This window comes from Neovison vison, chromosome 10 (genome assembly GCF_020171115.1).
Source record: "Neovison vison isolate M4711 chromosome 10, ASM_NN_V1, whole genome shotgun sequence".
In the NCBI taxonomy this organism is placed as follows: Eukaryota; Metazoa; Chordata; class Mammalia; order Carnivora; family Mustelidae; genus Neogale; species Neogale vison.
Window position 1 is genome coordinate 51694799 of NC_058100.1, and position 24185 is coordinate 51718983.

At 36.8% G+C, this 24185-nt stretch overlaps 1 protein-coding gene across 3 annotated transcripts in view; it reads left to right on the top strand.

The window, feature by feature from the left end:
* Window positions 1–24185, top strand: part of SWT1 (SWT1 RNA endoribonuclease homolog) — a 112304-nt gene that overhangs the window by 48054 nt on the left and 40065 nt on the right. For all 3 annotated transcript variants that reach the window (XR_006386647.1, XM_044267290.1, XM_044267291.1), the window contains exons 15-16: window positions 5855–6042; window positions 10951–11082. Coding sequence is in view for 2 of the 3 variants with exons in the window: in XM_044267290.1 (XP_044123225.1) it covers window positions 5855–6042; window positions 10951–11082 (320 nt within the window). In the remaining variant the exon portion in view is untranslated. The remainder of the gene's footprint in view (window positions 1–5854; window positions 6043–10950; window positions 11083–24185) is intronic.

Here is a 24185-nt window from a genome sequence, read left to right on the forward strand (position 1 = left end):
TGACATACGTTCTAAGAATGTTTTAGCAGACAACAGAGGTAAAGGATATTTTAATTCTAACTTAATTTTAACACATGAATGGCATTAAGTGATTATTAAGTGAATTGAAGGGTAAATAAACAATTCTTATTCCAAGTTATAAAACACATCCTCTTATGGAAGCTCTGTTACAGCAGTTGTTGGAATTTTATATTATTTGATTTATGGATGGATGCAAGCTATGCCTTGTTGTTCACAAGCTTATTTCCCAGTGCCCCAGACAAGTGGATCACAGCATCCATCAGAATACTTTGGAAGTTTTTTTTTTTTTTTTTTAAAGATGCAGATGCCAAGCCCCTCTCAAACCTTACTGAATCAAACTTCTGGTAGTGGTACCCAGGAATACTGTTCTTTTTTTATTTTGAAACAATTTGAAACTTACAGAAAAGTTGCAAGAAGAGTTCAGAGGATTCCGGTATATATCCTTTACCCAGATCCCCCAGTGTTACCCTTTTTTCACATTTGCTTTATTGTTTTCTCTGTCTGCATATCTATCTGCTTATCTAGACACATTTTTTTTCCTGAACTGTTTAGGAGTATGTTGCAAGTACAATGCTCCTTTATCCCTAAATACTTTCATGTATTTCCTAAAGAACAAGGATATCTTATGTAACTAATATAATTAATCAGGGAATTAGTATTGGTATAATACAATGATCTAATCTGTAGACCTTATTCAGACTTTGGCAACTCACCTACCAATTTTTTTAACAATCTCTGCATGTGACCCTTATGCAGTTAGTCTAGCACTGATGCCTTTTTACCTCTTTTAAATTAACTCTAAGTTTTGTCTCTGGTAATACTCTATTTCTGCAGCCTTCTAATTTCAAATCTAGAAGATACTGGGAGTTTTATATGTCAGAAACAGGTCAAAAACTCAGTATCACCATTATTAGATATAAGACATTAATGGTACTTAATTTTTTTTTAAGATTTTATTTATTTAATTGACAGATCTCAAGTAGGCAGAGAGGCAGGCAGAGAGAGAGAGGAGGAAGCAGGCTCCCTGCTGAGCAGAGAGCCCGATGCAGGGCTTGATCCCAGGACCACAAGATCATGACCTGAGTTATAGGCAGAGGCTTAACCCACTGAGCCACCCAGGTGCCCCTAGACATTAATGGTACTTTTATATATTTATATATATAAAATCTCCATTTTTTTTTTTCTTCTGCGTTATGCGGTTGACCAGGTTTTTGCCTGTGGTGTTTTAAGGTCACACAGTTCCCACTACCTGTGAAGTAATGAAAGGATTAGATGATACTAAAATTCATCATAGCTGATAGGGAAAGACTTACGTACTTAAGAGAGCATCTCATGAAGTAAAAGAAGCATCTTTTTTTTATAAACTAATAAATATGTGGTTGAACTGCGAAAGAATTGATTTAAGGGGTGAAATGATCTTTTGGGTTAAGCTGACTAAAACCTTAGCCGTTGTATTTTTCCATGGCAAATGTGACTTTGAGAACCATCTGTAGGAAAGAATGGACTTGGATATATAGAGGATTGCAGCTTGAGTCTGTTCTTGAATTGTGTAGGGAACCATATATTAGCCTTTCCCATCACATAATTAAGCCCTAAACCCCATCTTTAGTGAAAACAAATGAAAAGTTCAGGTTACTCATAGGTTTATCAGTCTTTGAATTAGGATTATTGAAAATAAAAAAAAAAATAGAACTGATTGCGATAAAAACAACAACAAATGTCCAGATTTAAGGTTCTTTCATCGATTGGAAACCAAGAGATGGAGTTACCATGAAACTGTGGCATGAAAATTTAGTGTTATCAGATAATAGTGTGCCAACTGTATGTTGTCCAGTGAGTAGTTAATTGAATTGTTATTTATTCTTGGATCCTGATTTTCCAGTTGCTACATTAGCGAGGGTCCTGAAGCCCATTGATGAAGAATCTACATCCTCATTAGTGCTTTTCCCTCAACACCTGGCATTAGTGTGATTGCTTGAAACCTATGCTGTTCCATGATTAGAACTCTGAAGTGTTGCTAATTCATTGTCTTAAGTCAGCCAGGAACTATGTGATTTAGCTTGGGCTTTTAAAATACACTCAGTAGGAGTCATTTTGTAGAATGCATTAGATTTGGTATATGACCTAAATATTTATTCCTGCCTGTCTCAGTAACTCGAGCAACAAATAGATTACCTCCAGAGACAGGGTATCTAAATACAGTAATTGTTAAATTAAAAAAAAAAAAAAGGCCTCCAAACTTAATGAACTTAATGTACCAAGTGTAGAAAATCAGGAAAAGAGGAATATTCACTTGTTTACTTCTGAAAAGGCTTGTGAGAAAACAAAGCAGAGAGTCAACCAAAATGATCATTTTCTAGATTTTTATATAAATGGGGTGGGAACAGGAAAAGGATATATACATTTTTTCTTTGATAAGCCTTCCAACCAAAAAAATAAGGCTTGCTCTGCCAGGATGATAGAATAATTAAAGTCAGCCTTATGTCCAAGGAGCCTCATCCTTGATGTAGATGTGTTTTGGGTTTTTTTTCTTCTTTAAGTTTTGTTTTGTTTTCAGGGACAGAGAATGGGGTAAGGGAGCAGAGGGAGAGGGAGAGAATCTTCAGCAGACTGTACCCTCAACGTGGAGCCCAACATGGGGCTCAACTCATGACCCGGAGATGGTGACCTGAGCTGAAATCAAGAGTTGGACGCTTAACCGACTGAGCTCCCGGGTGCCCCTGACGAGCTGTGTTTTAAACCTCTGATTAATTAACCTCTCTGAGCCTAATTTCTTCTTTTATGAAATGAGAATAATAATCTGTGCCTCAGAACTGTCATGAGAATTAAATAAATTAATACTTTTAAAGCATTGAGCGCCTGGCACTAGTAAGCGCTGTGTAGGTGTTTCGGAAAGACATCCATCTGCATAGTTGCGCACACTAATATATGAGAGCTGAGGAAACGAGCAGTATGTGGTGATCAAAAAAAATATATCGTGGAACAAAATATGTCTTTCCATCCATGTATATTTATTAAGTGCATAATTAATGTAAATAGGGAAAAACAGGAGGAATAATATTCTTTTTTCTTCCTGCTCCCAAAGATAGAAAAGGGGAAGATTTACTTTTATTGTTGGAGAGAGATCAGAAGCCCATTCAGAGTCAGATTCCTGAAGGTCAGGTTCTATTTATGAGTCTTACCAGCTGGGTGACTTTGTATGAGTTATTGACCCGAAAATATGGATAATCATAGTATCTGTTTCACAGGGCAGTTCTGAGGAATAATGAGCTAATAGATAACAAAGTTTTTAGAAAGTTCCTGTGCGTAAGGAATGCTCCATAAATAGTTATTTCCAGTATTATTAGAACTTTTTTATTTTTTAATTAACCTGAAACTAACAACCCATCAGCTAGCCTTTGAAATCATACTGTTATCAACTGTTCTCAATAAGGAAGCTTAGGCCAAACTATGGAAAGAACCTAGATGTCCATCAACAGATGAATAGATCAAGAAGATGTGGTATATATACACAATGGAATACTATGCAGCCATCAAAAGAAATGAAATCTTGCCATTTGTGACAACATGGATGGAACTAGAGCGTATCATGATTAGCGAAATAAGTCAAGCAGAGAAAGACAACTACCATATGATCTCCCTGATATGAGGAAGTGGTGATGCAACATGGGGGCTTAAGTGGGTAGGAGAAGAATAAATGAAACAAGATGGGATTGGGAGGGAGACAAACCATAAGTGACTCTTAATCTCACAAAACAAACTGAGGGTTGCTGGGGGGAGGGGGATTGGGAGAAGGGGGGTGGGGTTATGGACATTGGGGAGGATATGTGCTTTGGTGAGTGCTGTGAAGTGTGTAAATCTGGCATTCACAGACCTGTACCCCTGGGGATAAAAATATATGTTTATAAAAAATAAAAAATTTATAAAAAAAAAAATAAGGAAGCTTAGGGAAATGGAATGATTTTATTTAAGTTACAGTAGAGCCAAGACAAAAAAACCCCAAGTTTTAAATGTCATAAAGTTTTTTTCATTCTGTCAGAGGTTTTTTCCACTTAATATTTTCCCCGAAGGTGATTTTAAAAAAATTATTTGAATCAATAGTATAGCTCTTATACTCTGTTCAGTATCTTTAATTATCAATATTTAAAATATGTGCAGGTCTGCATTCTTAAGTACTTGTTGTTGGCCATGGTGTTTACTGCACTAACTCCTTCCAACAATTACCAAACTTCTTAAACAGCAATCTATTAACCCTTGTTTATGTTTCTTCACTCATTTCCTACTTAATCCTTTACAAGTAGAATTCTGCCTCTATATTCTGTTAGGTGAATTAGGTTATCATTGATCCAACCCACCATTTTCTCCCTCTTTCTAGTTTCTCAGCCTTTCTCAGCACTTGATATAGTCCGCTCTTTTTTTCCTGAAACTTACCTCTTTGGGCTTCTCTTGCTTTCAAGTACTTCTGACTCTTCCCATATCTTGTCAGTCTCTCTCTTTCTTCTTGCTAATTTCCTCCCTTCCTCCTTTAATTTGTCTAGCTTTCACTACCTTCTTCTCCCCTCCCTCTCCTCCTCCTCTTCCTCCTTCTTTTTCTATTTTTGCTATTTTCTCTCTAACAATCTCATCTACCTCTGAGTTTGTCTGCATGGGAATGAGTCCCAGCTTTATCTTTTGAGCTACAAATCTGCATATCCAATTACCTGCTAGATATCTTTACTTAAATATTTTTTTATTCTTCCCAGTAGACATTCTAAACGCAGATCTGTGGTCTGTTTCTCCTCTTTTCCATAACCAGCCTTTCTTCTTGGCTTTACTACAGGTGGCCGTAAAATCCAGAAATGTAGATAAATGTACATTAAATGCCTTACTGCTCTTACATTATAATACATGATACATTCAGTGTGTTGCCTTCAAATAAAACTGTGTCTTCACATTCCTCTGGAGCAGTAAATCAAGGAGGTTTGATTATTTTTACCTTATGGCCAGTTTATATTTCTATTATTTGTGCAATTATTCTTATAGATATCTAAATTTAAAAAATCTTAGCATCTCCTTCATTTCCTGAATCTAGATTTTGGCTAAATCTTCTAAAATTTTTCTTGTGTACATTTTTTTTTCTTTTTCTTCTTCTACCTTTTCAACCTAATTCAGGTTCTCAGGACTAGTCTACTGGATTATTTCAGTAGCCTTCTAGACAGTCTCCTTGCCTCTTGAGAAACCTTCAGTGGCTTCTTCAATGGCAAAAGGTTTACTTTCTGTCTTTTTTGTTTTTTTAAATAATAATCCATTCATGTTAATGGATCGTAGGGTACTTGGAGGCTTGATTCCACATGTTTACTGTTGTATGCTAAGTGTTCTCTGTCTTGTTCAGTACCATATGTATAGAAGGGTTCAAATAGTATCTTTTTTTTTTTTTTAAAGATTTTATTTATTTATTTGACAGACAGAGATCACAAGTAGGCAGGGAGGCAGGCAGAGAGCCCGATGCGGGGCTCGATCCCAGGACCCTGAGATCATGACTAGAGCTGAAGGCAGAGACTTAACCCACTGAGCCACCCAGGCGCCCCCAAATAGTATTCTTAAATTGATATTAGCATGTTAGCTAAGAAAGGTCACTATAATAAATACATTGGAACTATTTGATATAAATGGAAAAGGAAAAAATATATGTATTTTAGCTCTGATGCTTTTCTGGAATATTCTGTACATAATCAAGGACAAAGAATAGTCAACACTTCTTGGAAACCTAGAGCATTGTAAGCACAATTGGCATTGTTTCTTTCACTTCCTAGTGAAGAACTAGCTGAAATTTGTGTAATTCTTATTTCCCCAGGTCAAGGCAAAACTTAAGCAAAATCCTTCAGAAACTACAGTGAGTAAAAAGCAAGAAGATACTTCTTTGATGAAGTCTAATAACCAGGAAATCACCATTTTCTCAGATTCTCATCTTCCGCAACCTAACAGGCATCAAGAAATCTGGTCTATCCTAGAGAATGTTTGGATTACATTATATCAGAACAGGTACTAAATTTCCAAGAATTTTTGAATTCTTGGCTTTTCCATAGTTACTGTTATTCATTGAACAGTTAGTGTTTGGGTTATGAGTTTAATGTATTAGATTATCTAACTGAGGGCCTTTTATCAAATTGGTGCCTTAGAAACAGTGATGCTTAAATAAGGGTGCAATCAGATTTATCTTGAGTGTTTTAAAAATACATATGCCTAGGCTCTATCTATAGAAATTCTGACTTGATAGGACCGAGGTGACACTGAGATAGTGCATTAAAAAAAAAAAAATCTCTCTAGGTGATTCGGATGTGAAACCTTCATGACAAGTATTTCCCATGTATGTCAGAACCAAAAAAAGCCACCTAGATTGCTAAACAAATTAGTAGGACACAAAACCTTAATGACATTTAAGATAATCTAAGAAAAGGTCATTTCTGTTTAGGGAGAATTCATGTAAGACTTTCTAAAAAGAAGGATAAATACTTACATTTAAAAGGAAGAAATGCTTTTATTCCTTTGATATCCATGAAAGCATACTGGGTTCTTGGTAAGATGAAAAGATAGAGACCATTTGTGAGTAGTTCTTTAAATGCTGCTGGAGTAGCTTAAAAAAAGTAATTTAAAATAACTGCTTTTAAAGTAGGTCGACCTTCCCTCCTGTACTTTTCCCCAAGCCCATAATCTTTATATGATTTTATATGTATTATATATTTGCGGGTCACGAAAGCTTTTTAGTATGATTTTTGTTCAAGGGCCCAGTATCACTGTTATTTTGGATTAAGATCATCTGTCATTTCCTCTGTCAGGAAATGGGCAGCAAAGTAATATGAGCACTCTTTTTAAACATCTTTTCTCTCCTATAACACTGTAGACCCATTTTTAGTCCTTGCCTACAATTATAAGTTCTTTCAAACAAATGTGTAGTTTGTCACATTAAAGAAATACCAATACCTAACATGTAAGCTGAACAAAACAATACTTAAAAATTTGTGTTTTCATGTAATGCATTTGTATTTTCATATCTTTGTTTTGTCCAGTCTTAACATATTGGAAATGTTTTGGCTAATCAGATATTCTTGTTAGCAGGAAGTTACCCCATATACTAGGCAAAGATGATCACTTTCAAAATAAAATAGATTAAAGCCATTTCTAAGAATTTTGATCTTCTTTTCATTTAGAAAATATTTCTAAATTTCATTTAGAAAATAAAATTTTCATTTTAGAAAAATTCAAATATTCAAAATTTGAGTAGCTTATTTGTCTTAGAATTGACCTATAATATACATACATTTGTGTTGGATGTTAGAGTTCCAGGTAAATTCTGTATAATAAATCAACTTTACTTTGTAGTATTTCGGTATTTCATGAAAAATTATTATTATTATTTTTAAAGATTTTATTTATTTATTTGACAAAGAGAGATCACAAGTAGATGGAGAGGCAGGCAGAGAGAGAGAGAGAGAGAGAGAGAGAGAGGGAAGCAGGCTTCCTGCTGAGCAGAGAGCCTGATGTGGGACTCGATCCCAGGACCCTGAGATCATGACCTGAGCCGAAGGCAGCAGCTTAACCCACTGAGCCACCCAGGCGCCCTTCATGAGAAATTCTTACATTGCTGTATCAGTGCATAGTTCTTAAGCCTACTTCATTACTTCTCATGCCTGATAGTGTACCAGAGTCACTGTAAAACTTTTCAATGTATTCATGCTTGAGCCCTTCATTAAGAGCTGCTCAATTTGAAGGTTGAGTAGTGAGAAGGGAGGCAAGATGGCAGAGGAATTGGGGACCTCATTTTGTCTGGTGCCCTGAATTTATCTGGATATCTACCAAACCATCCCGAACACCCATGAAATCAGCCTGAGATGTAAGAATATATATCTGGATCTCTACAAGCAGAAAAACTCTACCGGGCCTGAGTGGTGGCATCAGACTGCTCTAATTTTTCCCAGGGTGCAACCTGCCTGGGTCATGGTTGATATTTTGGACTCTGTACATTCCCTCAACATCCCTCAACAGATTGACTAGGAGGAACAACTCCCAACAAAGAAAAGAACCAGAGACAGTGGCCTCTACCACAGACTTAATGGATATGGATATAAAGAAGATGTTAGAAATAGACTTCAGAGTAACACTAATGAAGTCACTATCTAGGCTTAAGAAAAGTACTAGCGTCAATATAGAATCTCTAAGGGCAGGAATGAGAGCTAATCATGCCAAACTTAAAAATGCTATGAAGGAGATGCAGTCTAAACTGGATACTCTGACTGCCAGGGTACCTGAGAAAGCAGAACGAATTAGTGGTCTAGAAGATAAGATGATAGAAAGGAAGCAAGCCAAGGAGGATAGGGATAAACAACTAGAAGCCCATGAGAGCAGAGTTAGAGAGATCAATGATGTCATGAAACGTTCCAAAGTCAGAAATTACTTGGATCCTTGAAGGTTTGGAGAGAGAGAGAGGACTAGAAGGTGTACTTGAGAAAATCATAGCTGAGAACTTCCCTAATCTGGGGAAGGAAATAAGAATTCTTGTCCAAGAGGCAGAGAGGATCCCTCCCAAGTTCAATAAAAATAGACCAATGCTCTGGTATATAATAGTAAAACTTGCTAATCTTAGAGCCAAGACAGCTATCCTGAGAGCAGCTAGGGGGAAGAGATTTCTTACCTATGGCGGGAGGAACATCAGAATAATGTCAGACCTGTCCACAGAGACCTGGCAAGCCAGAAAGGGCTGGCAAGACATTATCAGGGTACTAAATGAGAAGAACATGCAACCAAGAATACTTTTATTGAGCGAAGCTGTCATTCACAACAGATGGAGAGACAAAAAGCTTCCAGGACAGGCAGAAACTGAAAGAATATGTGACCACCAAACCAGCCCTTCAAGAAACAATAAAAGGGGGGTTCTGTAAAAGAAGAAAGACCTCCAAGAATATCATAGACCAGAAATTTACAGAGACAATCTATAGAAACAGGGGCTTTATGGGAAACGGCCTTTACAGGCAATATGATGGCACTAAATTAATACCTTCCAGTAGTTACTCTCAACGTGAATGGCCTAAATGCTTCCCTGAAATGGCATGGTGTTGAAGATTGGATACAAAGATAGGATCCATCCATATGCAGTGTACCAGAGGTTCATTTGAAACGTAAAGACACCTCCAGATTAAAAGTGAGGGGATGGAGAATCATTTATAATGAAGGTGTAGTAGGCTACTAGTGTTTCAGAATACCTTTTCTTTTAGAAAGGTCAGACTGTACTTATTAACCATTGTATTTCTTCAGATTTCCTAAGTTTTCCCTTTTGCAGACCTGTCAAAATGCTTTACCCCTTTCATACATGTAGGAATGTGGAAAAGCAATTTTATGGTTCCTCAGTACATTAAATGCGCCATCATCATATAACCCTGCAGTTCCACTCTTAGATATGTACCTAAAAGAACTGAACACAAGTGTTCAAACAGAAACATGTGCATGAATGTTCACAACTATTTACAATAGCTAAAGTGGAAACAGTCCTATGTGCATCAGCAGATGAGTGGATACACGAAATGTGTCTCATAAAATGGGTATATCCATAAAATGGAATGTTACACAGCTATAAGGAAGTATCCGTACACAATATGGTGTGAATGAATTCAGAAACATGCTAAGTGAAGGAAGCCAGACACAAAAGGTCACATGGCATATGATTTCATTTATATTAAATATCCCCAACAAGTAAATCTATAGAAATAGAAAATAATTAGTGGTTACCAGGGACTGCAGAGAGGGAGGAATGGTGAGTGCTTAATGAATACAGGGTTTCCTTTTGGCACGGTAAAGATGTTCTATGAGTAGATAGTGGTGATGGTTGTAGACATTGTGAATATATCAAATGCCACAGAATTGTACACTTTAAAATGTTAAAATGGGAATTTTATGGTTTTTTTTTTTCCACCATAATTATTTTAAAAAATGCTTTGGAAGAAACTTCCCTGAATGCTACTACCGGAAGATAACCAGTAGTTAACATGGTTATTCTCATGTATACCCAGCTGTATTTTAAAGCATGGTTATTAGTTTTCTAGGGCTGCTATAGCACATTACCACAAACTAGGTGGTTTAAAGTAACAGAGATTTATTCATTCACGGTTCTGGAAACTGTAAAGTCTGAAATCCAGGTGTCTGTCTTCAGGGTTGATTGTTTTGGGAAGTTCTACAAAGATCCCATTTCAAATAAAGTCACATTCTGGGTGAACGTGAATTTCAGGGGCATACTCATCAATCCAGTACAGCATATATTTTGATTTTTTTATATGGTGGTGGTTATGGTCTCTAAATAAATTTTGTATACCTTTATTTTTCTATCTTATAGATGGCGTAAGCATTATTTTAGTGGTTCTTTGGTATTTCATCAGGTGGCTAATTCACTATTTACTTAACACTTTTTACATCATGGCACGTGTAGGTGATTACTAATTGTTGACCAGTTGCAAGTTATTATTAATGTGCTAGATTTCTAAAATTGGAATTACCAGAGTAAGGTGTATGGATATTTAAAACTTCTAGTTTCAGGAAACATGTGTATCTGATGTCTTTTTTTTTCTTCATCCTTATGTACGGGAGTACTGTTAGTATTTATGGATTGATGTGAATGCAGATTAACAGTATTCTGTGTCTTATGGTCTCTTGATAAGAAACATTATTCCCACAGCTTGTAAGTATTACTTTAGATTAGACGAACATAGTTTTTACTCTGGATCCTTTGCATGAATGGTAGCCTGGACATTCACAAGTCATAGTGTCTTATTTCTAATTTAAATCAATCAGGATTATGAGGAAGGAGTTACAAATATTACCTCATTTTATATATTAGAAATGGAAATGCTTGAATTACCATAAATGTGCATGTATATGAGTATCTTTTCTTTTTCTCTATTTTAGCATGGATGTATTTCAAAGATTGGGCTCAAATGCAGCTTTGACTTCTTCAAAAATAGCATCCTTTGAAGAAGCATATGTATCTCTTCAAAAGTTAATGGCAGCTGTGAAAGATATTCTTGAAGGAATACAGAGGTAAACACTAATTAATTTTAAAATTTCATTTATTACTTTTTCTTCCAGGTTTATGGGCCTTTTCAGAGGTTCTGGGAGCCTTCCAAAAAATTTTATAAACTAAGGACTTTTAGGCTTACTTTTTCTCTCTCCTCGTAAAGAATCCCTATTTAGAGTCTGGACCGCTAGAATATTCCTAGTTTTTCCTTTGTAGAAAAAATATACCAGGTTGTAAGCTTCATAAAGAACCTTATTTTCATTATTGTGCAACTTTAGCTCCGAAAACAATGCCTGGCAAAAAATGGGCACTCAGTAATTCCTTGTTGAATAAATATATGTGTAGGTAAGTATCACTACCCTTTAAAAACAAATACATGTTAATATTTGTTAACAGGATTGATTTCCTCAAATACAGTCTCATAGGTCTGCAGACCGAAAAAGTCTGTGAAGCAGCATAGTCTTATAATGCTTTGAGACTTATACGTATGTGATTATTTTAAATATTTGTGGAGCGCATAGAAACTGTAGAGCCAGAGAGCTGTAGAGTGAACCAGACATCACCTTTATAGAATAAAGTCCGATGTTTTCTTTTGTGACAATAAAGAATACTGTACTTAATCTTGCAAATTTTTGAATACATACCAAAATTGCTTGACCTGAGTTAAATATGCAGCTTGCTCACAGAAGACTATTGTTCCTTATAAATTAAAAATCAAAAACCAAAGAAATAAAACTGATTTGATTTGATTTGATTATGTTCAAACTTTAAAAACTTGGATTTTTGAAACAGTAATTTTTAAGCTTTTTTTCCCTTTTTCTTTTAAGGGTTTTTGGAAACTTCATCTCATTGCTAACACACACACTCTTTTTACTCTTACTCCTTTTTGGATCACAGTTGGCTAAATGATTCTTAGAATAGCTTTTTGGTGTTCTTAAGTTGCTAATGAATTGAAAATGTGGCAGATCCCAAGGCAAGTGAAATTTATCATCTCTCAGTGGAAATAATAAGGGAATACTAAAGAAGAGTAGCTTTATGAGGGAGAAATAGTCAATTTTTAAATTTTAGTTATCTATTTTCACATTCTAGGTTGCATTAAAGCCATTCTTGACACAACCTTTTCACCAGAAAGTAGGGCTAGCAATCTGTATTGTTACTCATACAAGCCTTTGGGGAATCCAAATTAGATTCAATCTCTGACTTCAAAGAGGTTGTTTGTAGAAAGAGTGTAAACAGTCACATTACAACAGATAATTGCAATGGAATTGTTAATATTCTAATAGGAAAATATGTAGTGGAGGGAAGAAGTGTTTGGCAATAGATGAGGTTGGTGGTGAATGTCTTGTAGGCCACTCAAAGCAATTTCTACTTTATCCCATAGGCTAGCATTGCACACGTTTAGGCCTGTTAATTATGTCCCTGCACAGAAGTGTGATCCAAAAAGTTGTGGAGATACTGCACACTACACCATGCTCTTGGAAAATCACTGTATGCCCATTTACGTATTGATGGGTTTTATAAACCTTTTTAATTTCAGGAGCTTGAAACATATAGGTGTCTGGATGCCCCATGCCAGAGACTCTGATGTAATTGGTCTAAGTGTGTACCTGGCTAACAGATTTTTAAGCCTCCAGCAGGTGATCCTAATGTGTAGTCAAGGTTGAGAACCACTAGACAGTATTCTTAACCAGTGGTATTCAAAGTGTAGTCACGGAATTGACATCCTCATCTTCACCCGGAACGTGATACAAATCCAAATTCTCAAATACCTGCCATACCCTCCTGAACCCGAAACTCATCATAGGCTGAGCACCACTGCTGTCATGTCAAGCCAGAGTGGAAAAGCATGTACTGCTTCCATAAGCTGTATTTAAGAAATAAATATTTGAATTTTAAGGCTGATAGAATTTTGTGATTCTTTCCTCTAAGGACACAGCACCTCAAGAAATAAGAAAATATTAGCGGCCCTGTTACTTTTTTGCATGTTAACCTGGGGCCATATAAATTGTCTTGAGCCTTGGTATTCATCTGGAAACCTTATATAATAATATAGTATATATATATTATATATAATATAATAATATAAACGTAATACAATAATACCTTTCCAGAGTTTTTCACAAAGTTACTGTGCTTTGAAAGTCAGGTGTTGATATAATTAGCCAAACCAGTTAGTTACTTGTTGGGGGAACTTGTTAAAAATGCAGAGTTCTAGTTGTAGTGAAATCACAGTATCTGTAGATATTTCATAGAGGGAGGGAAATTGTATTTTTAACAAGCATTCCAGAGGATTTATATGCAGGTGGTGGGGGACTACAGTAAGGAAACAAATTCAAATTCCTATAATAAATATATTAGAACTACTTTGCCACCAGTAGAGGGCATTGTGAATAAAAAAAGTTGCTCATTTCAGCATTCATTAATCTACAGGAAATTACTAACATCGCAAGGTTTTTCTTTTTGAAGCCCTTCAGACAATAGGCATTTAAATCAAAATGTAATAGTAGTTAATAATTATGTTATTTTGTCAAGTGTGTATGTAGTCTTAAAATCTTTTAAGAAACAGTCATGGTCAACTCAGTTAAATTTTTTTTGGATGGCTAACTATGGGTAGATTTTTAAATTTTTTAAACATTGGAAAATACACCCAACTTTGTAGCGACTGCATATCATTAGCATTTTCTGATACTTGTTAAACTGGAACAGTTTCATTTGATTTTGAGATATATAGCTCAACTCTTGTTTTTATCATAGCAGATCATGTGTACATTGGGAATCAATAACAAGGTGACCTGTTAACCCAGTCTTTTCATTAAAGAAGTATATGAAAATGTGTTTATTAAACTAAGAGTTTGGGCTTCTAGTTCCAGACTTATCCCTTTGACTTTAGACCTGTTACCTCCACTTTTTAAGCTGGTCTCTTTCCTTATGAAATGAGAATCCTGATATCTTCTTAGCAGAATGAGATAATGTATGTGGAAATACTTTGTAGTCTGCAACATAAGTGTTAGTCTTTGTTTTCTCCTTAAAGCTGATAATGTTAAATTTGAAATGTTGAAATGTTTAAACATGACTGATAAATCAGGGTAGAAAACGTTGGTGGAGCAGTTGTCCACACAGTTATACAATTGGGAGCAGAATACCTGAGTTTGCAAAAGTTGAAAAAGAGTTGGGAATATTGCTGATGGTTATACTTTCTACACACTTCTTCCTGGGTGGGAGAGGGAACTTAATATATTTGCTCTTGGTTTAGAAATTACTTTTCTCTTTCTCATCTCTGCTTTTTGTGTATATAGGAGTAATCTGAGCACTTTTGTTAATGGCCTCTTTATCTGATCACTGGAGAACCAGAGTCCGTACTCTTTCCATGTAGACAAAAGTGCATTAAGGTTTTGTTGTTGTTGTTGTTGGTGGTGGTGTTTTGTTTTTTATTTAGATTTGTCCTATTTAGTCTCGTTTTATACTTTAGTAAACATCATCAGGTTACTCTGATCACAAAAACCTTTTTGCTTAGTAATTAAAGACTACAAAGGTTCATTTGGAGTAAAAAATTAATTGGGGAGTCATGTGACAAATTCTGAAGAGAAGTTCTGCTTGTTCAGTAATAAAAAATGTTACATATCTGTGTTTCAATTGGCATCTCTACAGAGTTAAGTAAATAGGTCATATAATCCAACTCCAACGCATACTGTAAATGTGGTGTGTAGATTCACTTGAAAGCTAATACTCAAAACAACAATGACAATGTTTTACGGAGGTTTTTGTGTCTCTGAAGTAGATGATGAGCTGCCCGGTGTGGAAGCAGGGAAGGAGTGAAGAGTGAACGTAGGAAATTGCACTCTGCCTAAATTTTGTAATTGTGTTTGTGTGTTTCATCGTTATGAAACAAACTTGAAATTATTTTTAAAAAACAGAAAAATAGAAGCATTTTGAATCTAAAAATGTAAGTAGATCATGCCTAAATGGGCACATTCATCTTAACACTTGATTTAACATGTGAAACTCTACTTCTGTGTTACTTTAATGAACTCCAGATTCCTTGCTCAGGTCGCTTTAGATGAAATTTGAAATAATGAATGTTTTCTGAGTTTCATATTTTGAATCATATGCAGAGGTGGGAGAGGGAATTACTATTCCTTGTAAGTAACTTGCCACATTTTAGAAGGGGGTATGTTTTTATATGTAAGGGTATCTCTTGTTTAAGTAACATTTTCTTTCTAGCTGTCATATTTGCTTTGGTTGCTTTTAAATGAGGATTAATTGAGTGTTAACTGATGCATTGGACTTGGTCATATTCTGGGTGGGTTCATGCGTCATCATAGAATATGATTTTGGAAAATGAGACTTGTGCTTAGATTTAGGAAAGGGAAGATGATTAATTTTTATCATCTTTTTTTTTTTAAAGATTTTATTTATTTATTTGACAGAGAGAGATCACAAGTAGACAGAGAGGCAGGCAGAGAGAGAGGTAGAGGGAAGTAGGCTCCCTGCTGAGCAAAGAACCCGACACGGGACTCGATCCCAGAACCCTGAGATCATGACCCGAGCCGAAGGCAGCGGCTTAACCCACTGAGCCACCCAGGCACCCAATTTTTATCTTTAAATGCCTTAATGATCTTTTTTTTTTTTTAAAGATTTTATTTATTTATTTGACAGAGAGAGACCACAAGTAGGCAGAGAGGCAGGCAGAGAGAGAGAGGAGGAAGCAGGCTCCCCGCCGAGCAGAGAGCCCGACGCGGGGCCCGATCCCAGGACTCCGGGATCATGACCCGAGCCGAAGGCAGAGGCTCCAACCCACTGAGCCACCCAGGTGATCTTCAAAACTTCAGTAATCTCTGTTACAGTCCTGTAGCTTTGGTTTGAAATACTTTGTAGAACTGTTTTTCTTTCTTTTTTTTTTTTTTAAAAGATATTATTATTTATTTGACAGAGAGAGAGACAAGGAGAGAGGGAACACAAGCAGGGGAAGTGGGAGAGGGAGAAGAAGGCTTCTTGCTGAGCAGGGAGCTGGATGTGGGGCTCGATCCCAGGATCCTGGGATCCTGATGTGAGCTGAAGGCAGACACATAACAACTGAGTCACCCAGGCTCCTTGTAGAGCTGTTTTTCTAAAGCACAGTAATAGTCATGAAGTTTAGGATTTTTTTTTTTTTGGTGTGTCATTTACATGTATTTTTATCTTATTAAGCCTCTAAAAATGAATCTTCCCATTGCTGTCTTATGGCATGTTAACCTAAGAGCAAAACAAGTACTGGTATAACCATACATGATTCCTGTAAAAAGGAATCCTATAATCACAGCTTTTCAGATCTGCTAGTGATTTAGTCACTTCAAAGAAGGTGGAGTTTGCATTTGCAGGAATATTTTGTTAACTTCATGGTGCATGTTTTGCTAGCTGGCCTCTTGAGGTGTTTTAGAAAGGGTATTTAGAAAAGGTCATCCTTCAGTTGACACAAGGACAACAGTGTTTAGGCTGTTTTACAGATCAAGGTAATCACTGAAACAGGTTCCAGTTAGAGACACGTATAGATTATAAAAACGGAAGTGGCTTTTCAGCATCTCAACTCATTGCAGTATGCAAGTAGTTCAGCTGTCGATAAAAAAATTGTCCCTATCTAGGGTGGAGAAGTTTGTTCATGGTTAGCTCTGACCTACTTTCTTTGAGGCTTGGCCTTTCTACCCTTAGATCATTGGACTGTACATCCCCACACCACCCCCCTGGAGTTTGCACAACTCCCCCAGGTATCACTGGACCTCTTTATCAGACTCTTTGCGTACCCCTTGTCCTGTTCAGAACCAAAAGTATCAGTTGCTATGTTGAATAAGAGAAAATAATACAACCTATGAATTAAAAATGAAAGGACCTACTTGCTTCACCCTCCATGCCATCATTTTGTACCAACTTTCTTCTAATTTTTTTCCTAATCAGCTCCCTGAGATTTGAACAGCTTTATGGGAGAAACTTAGCCTACTTTTGTTTGCCTACTTTTGTATATCTAGGTCTATGCCCAGATCACAACTATACATAATAAATGGGGGAGAAAAGTATTGAATGAGTTTTTTTATGGTCTTTGTAGGGAAGGGAAACTTCTTTAGGGCTAAATACTACTAATAGTACTATGTTACGACATTCAATGAATAGGCAATGTCAAGGTTTTAAAAGTGATAGGAGTGTAAGCTAAGGAAGGGTAAAGAACAAGAAAGTCAGGAGGAAGGAGAACAACTGGAAGGAGGAGATAGAGGAGATAATATAAAGGTATTTATCTCTAGAACAGATGATGGAACCCTCAGTAATTTGCCCACATGGCTAGAAGGAAAGATAGGAGCTAATGGGAGGGATTGGAATTCAGCGAATATAAGCAAATATTTCTTATATAAGACATAGGTAATGGGGTCACTTGGGTGGCTCAGTCAGTTAACTATGGGACCCTTGATTTTGGCTCAGGTCATTGTTCAGGGTCATAAGATTGAGCCCCAGGTTGGGCACTGTGCTGGGCGTGGAGCCTCCTTAATATTCTCTTTCTAGCCTCTCTGTCTGCCCCTCCCCCTGTGTGCTCTCTCAAAAAAACAAAACAAAACAAAACCAAAAAAAAAAAAAAAACCAAAACTACATAACAGATGGTTATTTAATAAAACTTTTTATGATACCTATATTGCAGCTTGATAAACACTGCTCTAACAACATTTATAGCAAATGTTATATATAATACATAATAAAATTTACATTTGCTGACAAAATATGAGACATCCACATAATATAAATCTGACTGAATTACCCAGCATTAGCTGCTGTTCATTTAACCTGGCTCTTTAATACTACTGAGCGTGACAGATTGCTCAAGACTTAATTTTTAGAATAATTAGATTTTTACATATGTGAAGCTCTTATCTATGCTTCCCAGGACTTACAATTCAAGAATATGACATAGGGACCTTTATTTTTATTCTGAATATCAGTGGGTTGATGTCATAATTACTCCTTCCATCCCTGAAGCATTTTTAAGTGTTGGTGTTCCCTTCTTCTAATCAATAAAATCCAGGTTTGGGTGAGAGAGTTAAATATTTCCGTTGTAAACCCTTTGATCACAGGAGAATTAAGCAGTTAAATGTAAAGGCTACTTCTTGGGGTGCCTGGGTGGCTCAGTGGGTTAAGCCCCTGCCTTCGGCTCAGGTCATGATCTCAGGGTCCTGGGATGGAGCCCCGCTTCGGGCTTTCTGCTCAGCAGGGAGCCTGTTTCCCTTCCTCTCTCTCTCTGCCTGCCTCTCTGCCTACTTGTGATCTCTGTCTGTCAAATAAATAAATAAAATCTTTAAAAAAAAAAAAATAAATGTAAAGGCTACTTCTTGAAGATTACAAATATTTTAGTTTGTTTATGTAGTTGTTTTTATTTATAATCAATATTCTTTTAAATTTGCCTTTTGTTTATAGGTGGTTATTTCTTATTTATTGATTTGATATTTGATTAAAATTCCCTGCTATTTAAGTCTTATGTTAAGAAATGCTAAAAACAGTTAAAACTACCTTTTTCAGTGAAGCAGATGGAGTAAATTGACTAAACCAGTGGGGTTGAACATTAGTAAGATAAATGAAATAGGGGAAATTAAAGGTGCTGAATAAGGGCTTTTATAGTAATTTTAACTTAAAGAGTAAATATATACAATAAAGCCAGATGATCAGTTCTGATTCCTTCTCACAGAGTAGTTGTACAAAACGTTTAGAGACTCTATTATTCCCATCTCTTTTGAGAAATATCCTCTTGTGCCTCTAAAGATCTTCTCACATGGTGGTAGGCCAAACATCTGCTTATTTTAAGAAGTGATGCAATCAATATCCTCAAGGCTACTTAATAATATAAAAGATTTGAGTGTACCTCAGGACAGTGTTTTCTACATAGAAGACAATCAATAAATACTTATCTTCTCTTTAAAGAGAGAGAACACAAGCAGTAGGAGCAGCCGGAAGAGGGAGAAACAGGCTCCCTGCTGAGCAAGGAGCCCGATTTGGGACTTGATTCCAGGACTGGGATCATGATGGGAGCCGAAGCCAGGTTCTTAACCAACTGAGCCACCCAGGCATCCCTCAATAAATATTTATTGTATATCAGAAGACCCTGGAATTATCTAACATTTTGACCTGCCAGTTCCTATTAATGAGGCATAATAAACCTCCTAGAATCAACATATACTTAGCCTTAATAATAATATAACCGAAACTCTAGGTTGTAAATTTTCCAGTTAATCTTTCTTTTTGCCAACTTAAGCTAATTTACTTTTTGACAGCATGTAGCCAAATATATTTCCCCAACTTAATTGTTGAGCTAAGACAAGTTATGAAAATCATCAAAATTATATTTTCTATATTAAAGATGGCAATTTATGCAGATCTTATTTTAAACCCTTTTGATTATATAGATTAAAAAGTGCGAGTACTTTGGTACACTAGTGGAGCATAAAATAGTGTAAAGAATGTACCCATCAGCCTTCTTCAAAAGGATTTGCATTCATTTACTAGGGTGACTGCTATAAAGAAGTGAATATTACAACCTTGTAGGGGATTGCTAGATACTGGCTCAGAGTTCATGCTAATTCCAGCGACCTAAAATTCCACTGTAGTTGGAGAAATGCTCAGAGAAAATCCAATCCACTTTGACTGATACACAGTAACTACTGGTTTGTTTAAAAACTTGGAGAAAACAAGATTGAAAGTCTGCAGACACAGGTGTCTGGAGAAGAGGTATATAGTTGGGCATCTTGGTATGGGTACTGTGTGGGAGGGTGTTTGTGTCCCGTGTAAATACACATCAGAGGCTCCCCCATGCAGAGGAAGGCTCTGATCAGATGGGCAAGACCAGCTGTCCCGTAGATGTCAGTCTCTCCCCAGCCACCCGAGTGTTTGGTCAGTGAGCTCATATACAAAGGGACAATGACTGCTTCTATAAGATGAGCTCAAAAGTGGGACTTCAGCTCATGAAGGCTGCTCTGGCTACTACCTGTGCTGAGAGCCCAAACTTTCACCAGCAGAAACAAATGCTAAGCATTCAATAAAGCACCATTCCCTTGGAGATCAGTAAGTCATTTAGTGATAGTGATTTGTCCTCACCAAGAATAGAATTCTTTTGGGTATGGCTTTGCTTTTCCTCATAGTAGTGATTCTGCCAGCAACTCTTTCTATTGATTTAAGGGTATCTTGGCCACTGCCTTGGTATGCCATTCAACTAAGAAACTAATTGTATAGTGAAAGCGCAGCTATGGCTACATGGAATTTATTGTCTTTATCATACGCTAAGGATCTGGCTTTGCAAAACACTGGAGTGACCTATAAGCATTTTATTTACCATAGCAGTGGTGAAGTTCAAGGCTGTTTTCCCCTTAGAATATGTAGGATTCAAGAATCAAGGGGAGTAAGCAGTAATGGTTTCTCTGTTACTGAACTAAATAACTCTTCTCCTGGTAGAAAGTACTGCTTCAGTCATTGCTTAGTCAGGAAAACAGAAGTGACTTTAGCTATTTCAAACAAAATTTTAATATATATCCTAATACTGTTGGAAGGACTAGAAGAGAAAAAGGGAGATGATGGGCATATCTGGAGGCGCAAAGAAGAGGGTTTTTAATGCATTTTGTAAATATCTTGTATCCTGGTGCCCTTTGTACCATAGGAACACAATACATGATTAACTGTGACTTTTCAGTATTTTCTGTGCAGAAAGAGGCATTCTTCAGTATGTTGCATTCAATGAAGCTTTAATTGTTATTTTTGCTTTACATTTTTAAGCTTAGGGCAGCCATTTGTCCTCAAAGCAAAACAAAATACAACTTATTTTCAATACCTTAACGAGGAATTAGTTCTTTTCGTAAATGTATAGATTTCCAGAGAAGTTGCAGAGAGATAATTGTATTATAACTTGAGCCAACATACTTTTCATACCCATGCATTTTCAACTTTCTATTGAAAGTCATTTTAAAGATTTTTACCAATTTTATTTTAGAGAATGAGATTGTGTGAGTGGGAGAGTGGGGAGGAAGAAAGAGAATCTTAAGCAGACTCCGCGTTGAGCCGGATGCGGTGCTCAGTCTCACAACTCTGAGGTCATAACCTGAGCCAAAACCAAGAGTCGAAGGCTTAACTGACTGAGCCACCCAGGCACCCCGAAAGTCACTTCAAATAGAATTCCATGTTCAAAAATGTATTGTCAATTGAACCACCCAGGTGCCTTGTATTGCCAGTTCTTGAACTTAGATACTTCTATGATGAAATGACTTGTGGGACGGGACCATTGTTTATATACCTGGTCCTTATAGATGTCTGTACTTTGCCTCAGGTCCGTGTTTTATCTGGGCTCTAGGGTGATTGGTTCCTGCTGCCACTACCTATCTGTCTACCACCAGTAAAGCCACTGATCTCTCTTTTCTCTACATGCTGAGATATGAAAACTATTCTTTTTTTTTTTTTAAAGATTTTATTTATTTATCAGAGAGGGGGGGGTAGAGAGCAAGCACAGGCAGACAAAGAGGCAGGCAGAGGCAGAGGGAGAAGCAGGCTCCCTGCTGAGCAAGGAGCCCAATGTGGGGCTCAATCCCAGGACGCTGGGATCATGACCTGAGCCGAAGGCAGCTGCTTAACCAACTGAGCCACCCAGGCGTCCCATGAAAACTATTCTTAGTTCAACTAAGATACAGTAGGACTTTATCGAGGGAACCTTGACTAAAAAGCTAATGAATGTATGACTAAAGAGAAAGAAAAAAAAGACAAGAGCAGTTTTCTTATATAGTTTCAGTCAGATGTTGTCTGGTGTTTTCTCAAAGGCTGGCTGTTACAGGGTGTTGCCCAGAACACCAACTGTAGCATCTCCATGTACTTCAACTTCCTCATACGTTGAAGGCCGGTTTCCAAGAGTGTCCAAAAATATTGGGTGAAAGATATATTGCCTTAATCCTGTAGTGTCGTTACCCCTATAGTCACAGACCTGCCTAGACCCAGGGGAAGGGAATGTAGACACTATTGATAGAAGGAGGAATGTCAGCATTACATTGTAAGAAGGACAAGAGATCTTGTTGTGTGGCCATTTTGGAACACAACAGTTTACATCCCTTCAACTACCCAAATATACTCATTCCCTCTTCTCAAGATCACCATGTTTCATCCCATTATGAAATAAGCTTAAAATCTAGGATCTTATCATTTAAATCAAGTTCAGGTTGGTTGAGACAAGGCTTCTTTGGTGTGACTCCTTGGGTACCATTCTTTTGAGAACTAAAGAGACAACTATCAACTAACTTGTTGCCGCCATCTCCCAACATATAACATCACAACAGGCAAGGATACGTATTATATAACTTCTTATTCAAAATGGGGCTGGGGGAACAAGAGGCACACAGAATTCTTAGCAATTCTAGAATTGAGCTATGCACGTGTTGCCGCTTCTTTCGTTAGGCAGGGCTCAGTCCTGCTGCCTGCAAATTATTTACAGATGTTGTTGACTCTGTTCTCTGGGCTCTTGGTTTTGGCCTCTGAACTTTTAACATAAGCTGCAAATGAGGAGCCTTCTCAGCCTGCCTCCTGTTCATAAAAGGTAGGAGAGTCCGAAACCTCTTTTCATTTTGTATTATCTCTAGCCCATGTAGTCCAAGGAGTGGTACTTGTACTAGAACATTCCTCTAAAACACTGTCTTCCGTGAATCTTACTCGGGTTCACTCCAATAGATAAAAATCACAACCACAAATTTGTTTGAAATAAACACGTGCCCTTAAACCCTATTTGGGGTTCCTGCCACTGCTTCAGGGCCATGCCGTCAATATTTTTGGAAGTCTTGTCTAACGGAATTTGTGAGGCACACTCTTAAGACCCCCAAAGGGCCATTTGTCTGTCTGAAAAATTCTCCAGGGCACCATAGGTCTTTCTGAGGTTTCAGCAAAAGGTTTTATGGTAATACTATTACTGTTTTCATCTTTAAACCATGTTTTCCTGCCAAGCCTATTAAAGGTAAATATTGACTAATACAGTTATGACCTACTGATAAATTCGGTTGTTACTTTATGAACTCTTGATACACTCTGTGCTTTTGCAACATGTTTCCTAGCTCACCCCTAGATCCTGTCCCCACCACCCTCCCCTCTGCATAGGCTCTCCTTTTGTGATCACATCTACTCCCAATCTCTTCATGAACATTATTTCAGTCTTACTCTCTCCTCGGTTCAGTTGTGAGCTTGCTGCCCGTCCTCTAACTGGCTAAAACTGAGTTCATCATTTAAATTAGTGCCATGTGACTCCTTTCTGTTTTTGTCTCTATTTCTTTTTTGAAAAATTTCTTATTATGTTCAGTTAGCCAACATATCATTAGTTTTTGATGTAGTGTTCAGTGATTCATTAGTTATGTATAACACCCAGTGCTCTTCACAGCACGTGCTCTCCTTAAGGTATAGCATTCTCTGTGTCCCTTCGCTTAAATTTGTTCATTGTATGTTCATATTAGTATATGGTTACTGATTGTTGTCTGAGCAGCTCTGTGATTTTTGTTGAACTTTCCAACTGTAATTGTAAGCTTTTCAATTTTTTAGTAATGCTTTCAACATTTGCTTTCAGTATTGTGATGTTATGGTATATCATCCTGGCGAATTGATCTCCTTTACTTCTAATAACTTTATCCTTCAGGTTTATTTTGTCATATGTTACTACTGCCAGACCAACCCTCTATTTTCTTTTTTGCTAGTATTTTCTCTTTATCTCCAACCATTCTAGGTCATTGTTTCTGTAATTAAAAAAATTTTTTTAACTTAAATTCCATTTAGTTAACATATAATGTATTATTAGTTTTGGGGATAGAGTTCAGTGGCTCATCACTTGCATGTAACACTCCGTGTTCAGTACCTCACATGCCCTTTTTAATGTCCCTCCCCCAGTTACCCACCCCCACCTCCTTTCATTTTTTTTTACATGACATAAAGCTACACTTGATTTTTGATTGGTAATAAATAAAATCTATTTACATAAATATTATTACTGGTATATTTGGACTTATTTATACCATCATTTTATTTTTTAAGTTTCAAACAGGTTTATTAATCCAGAAATACCACCCTACATTTGCAAATGTTGAGATCTCTAAGGATAAACAATTGTTACAGAAAC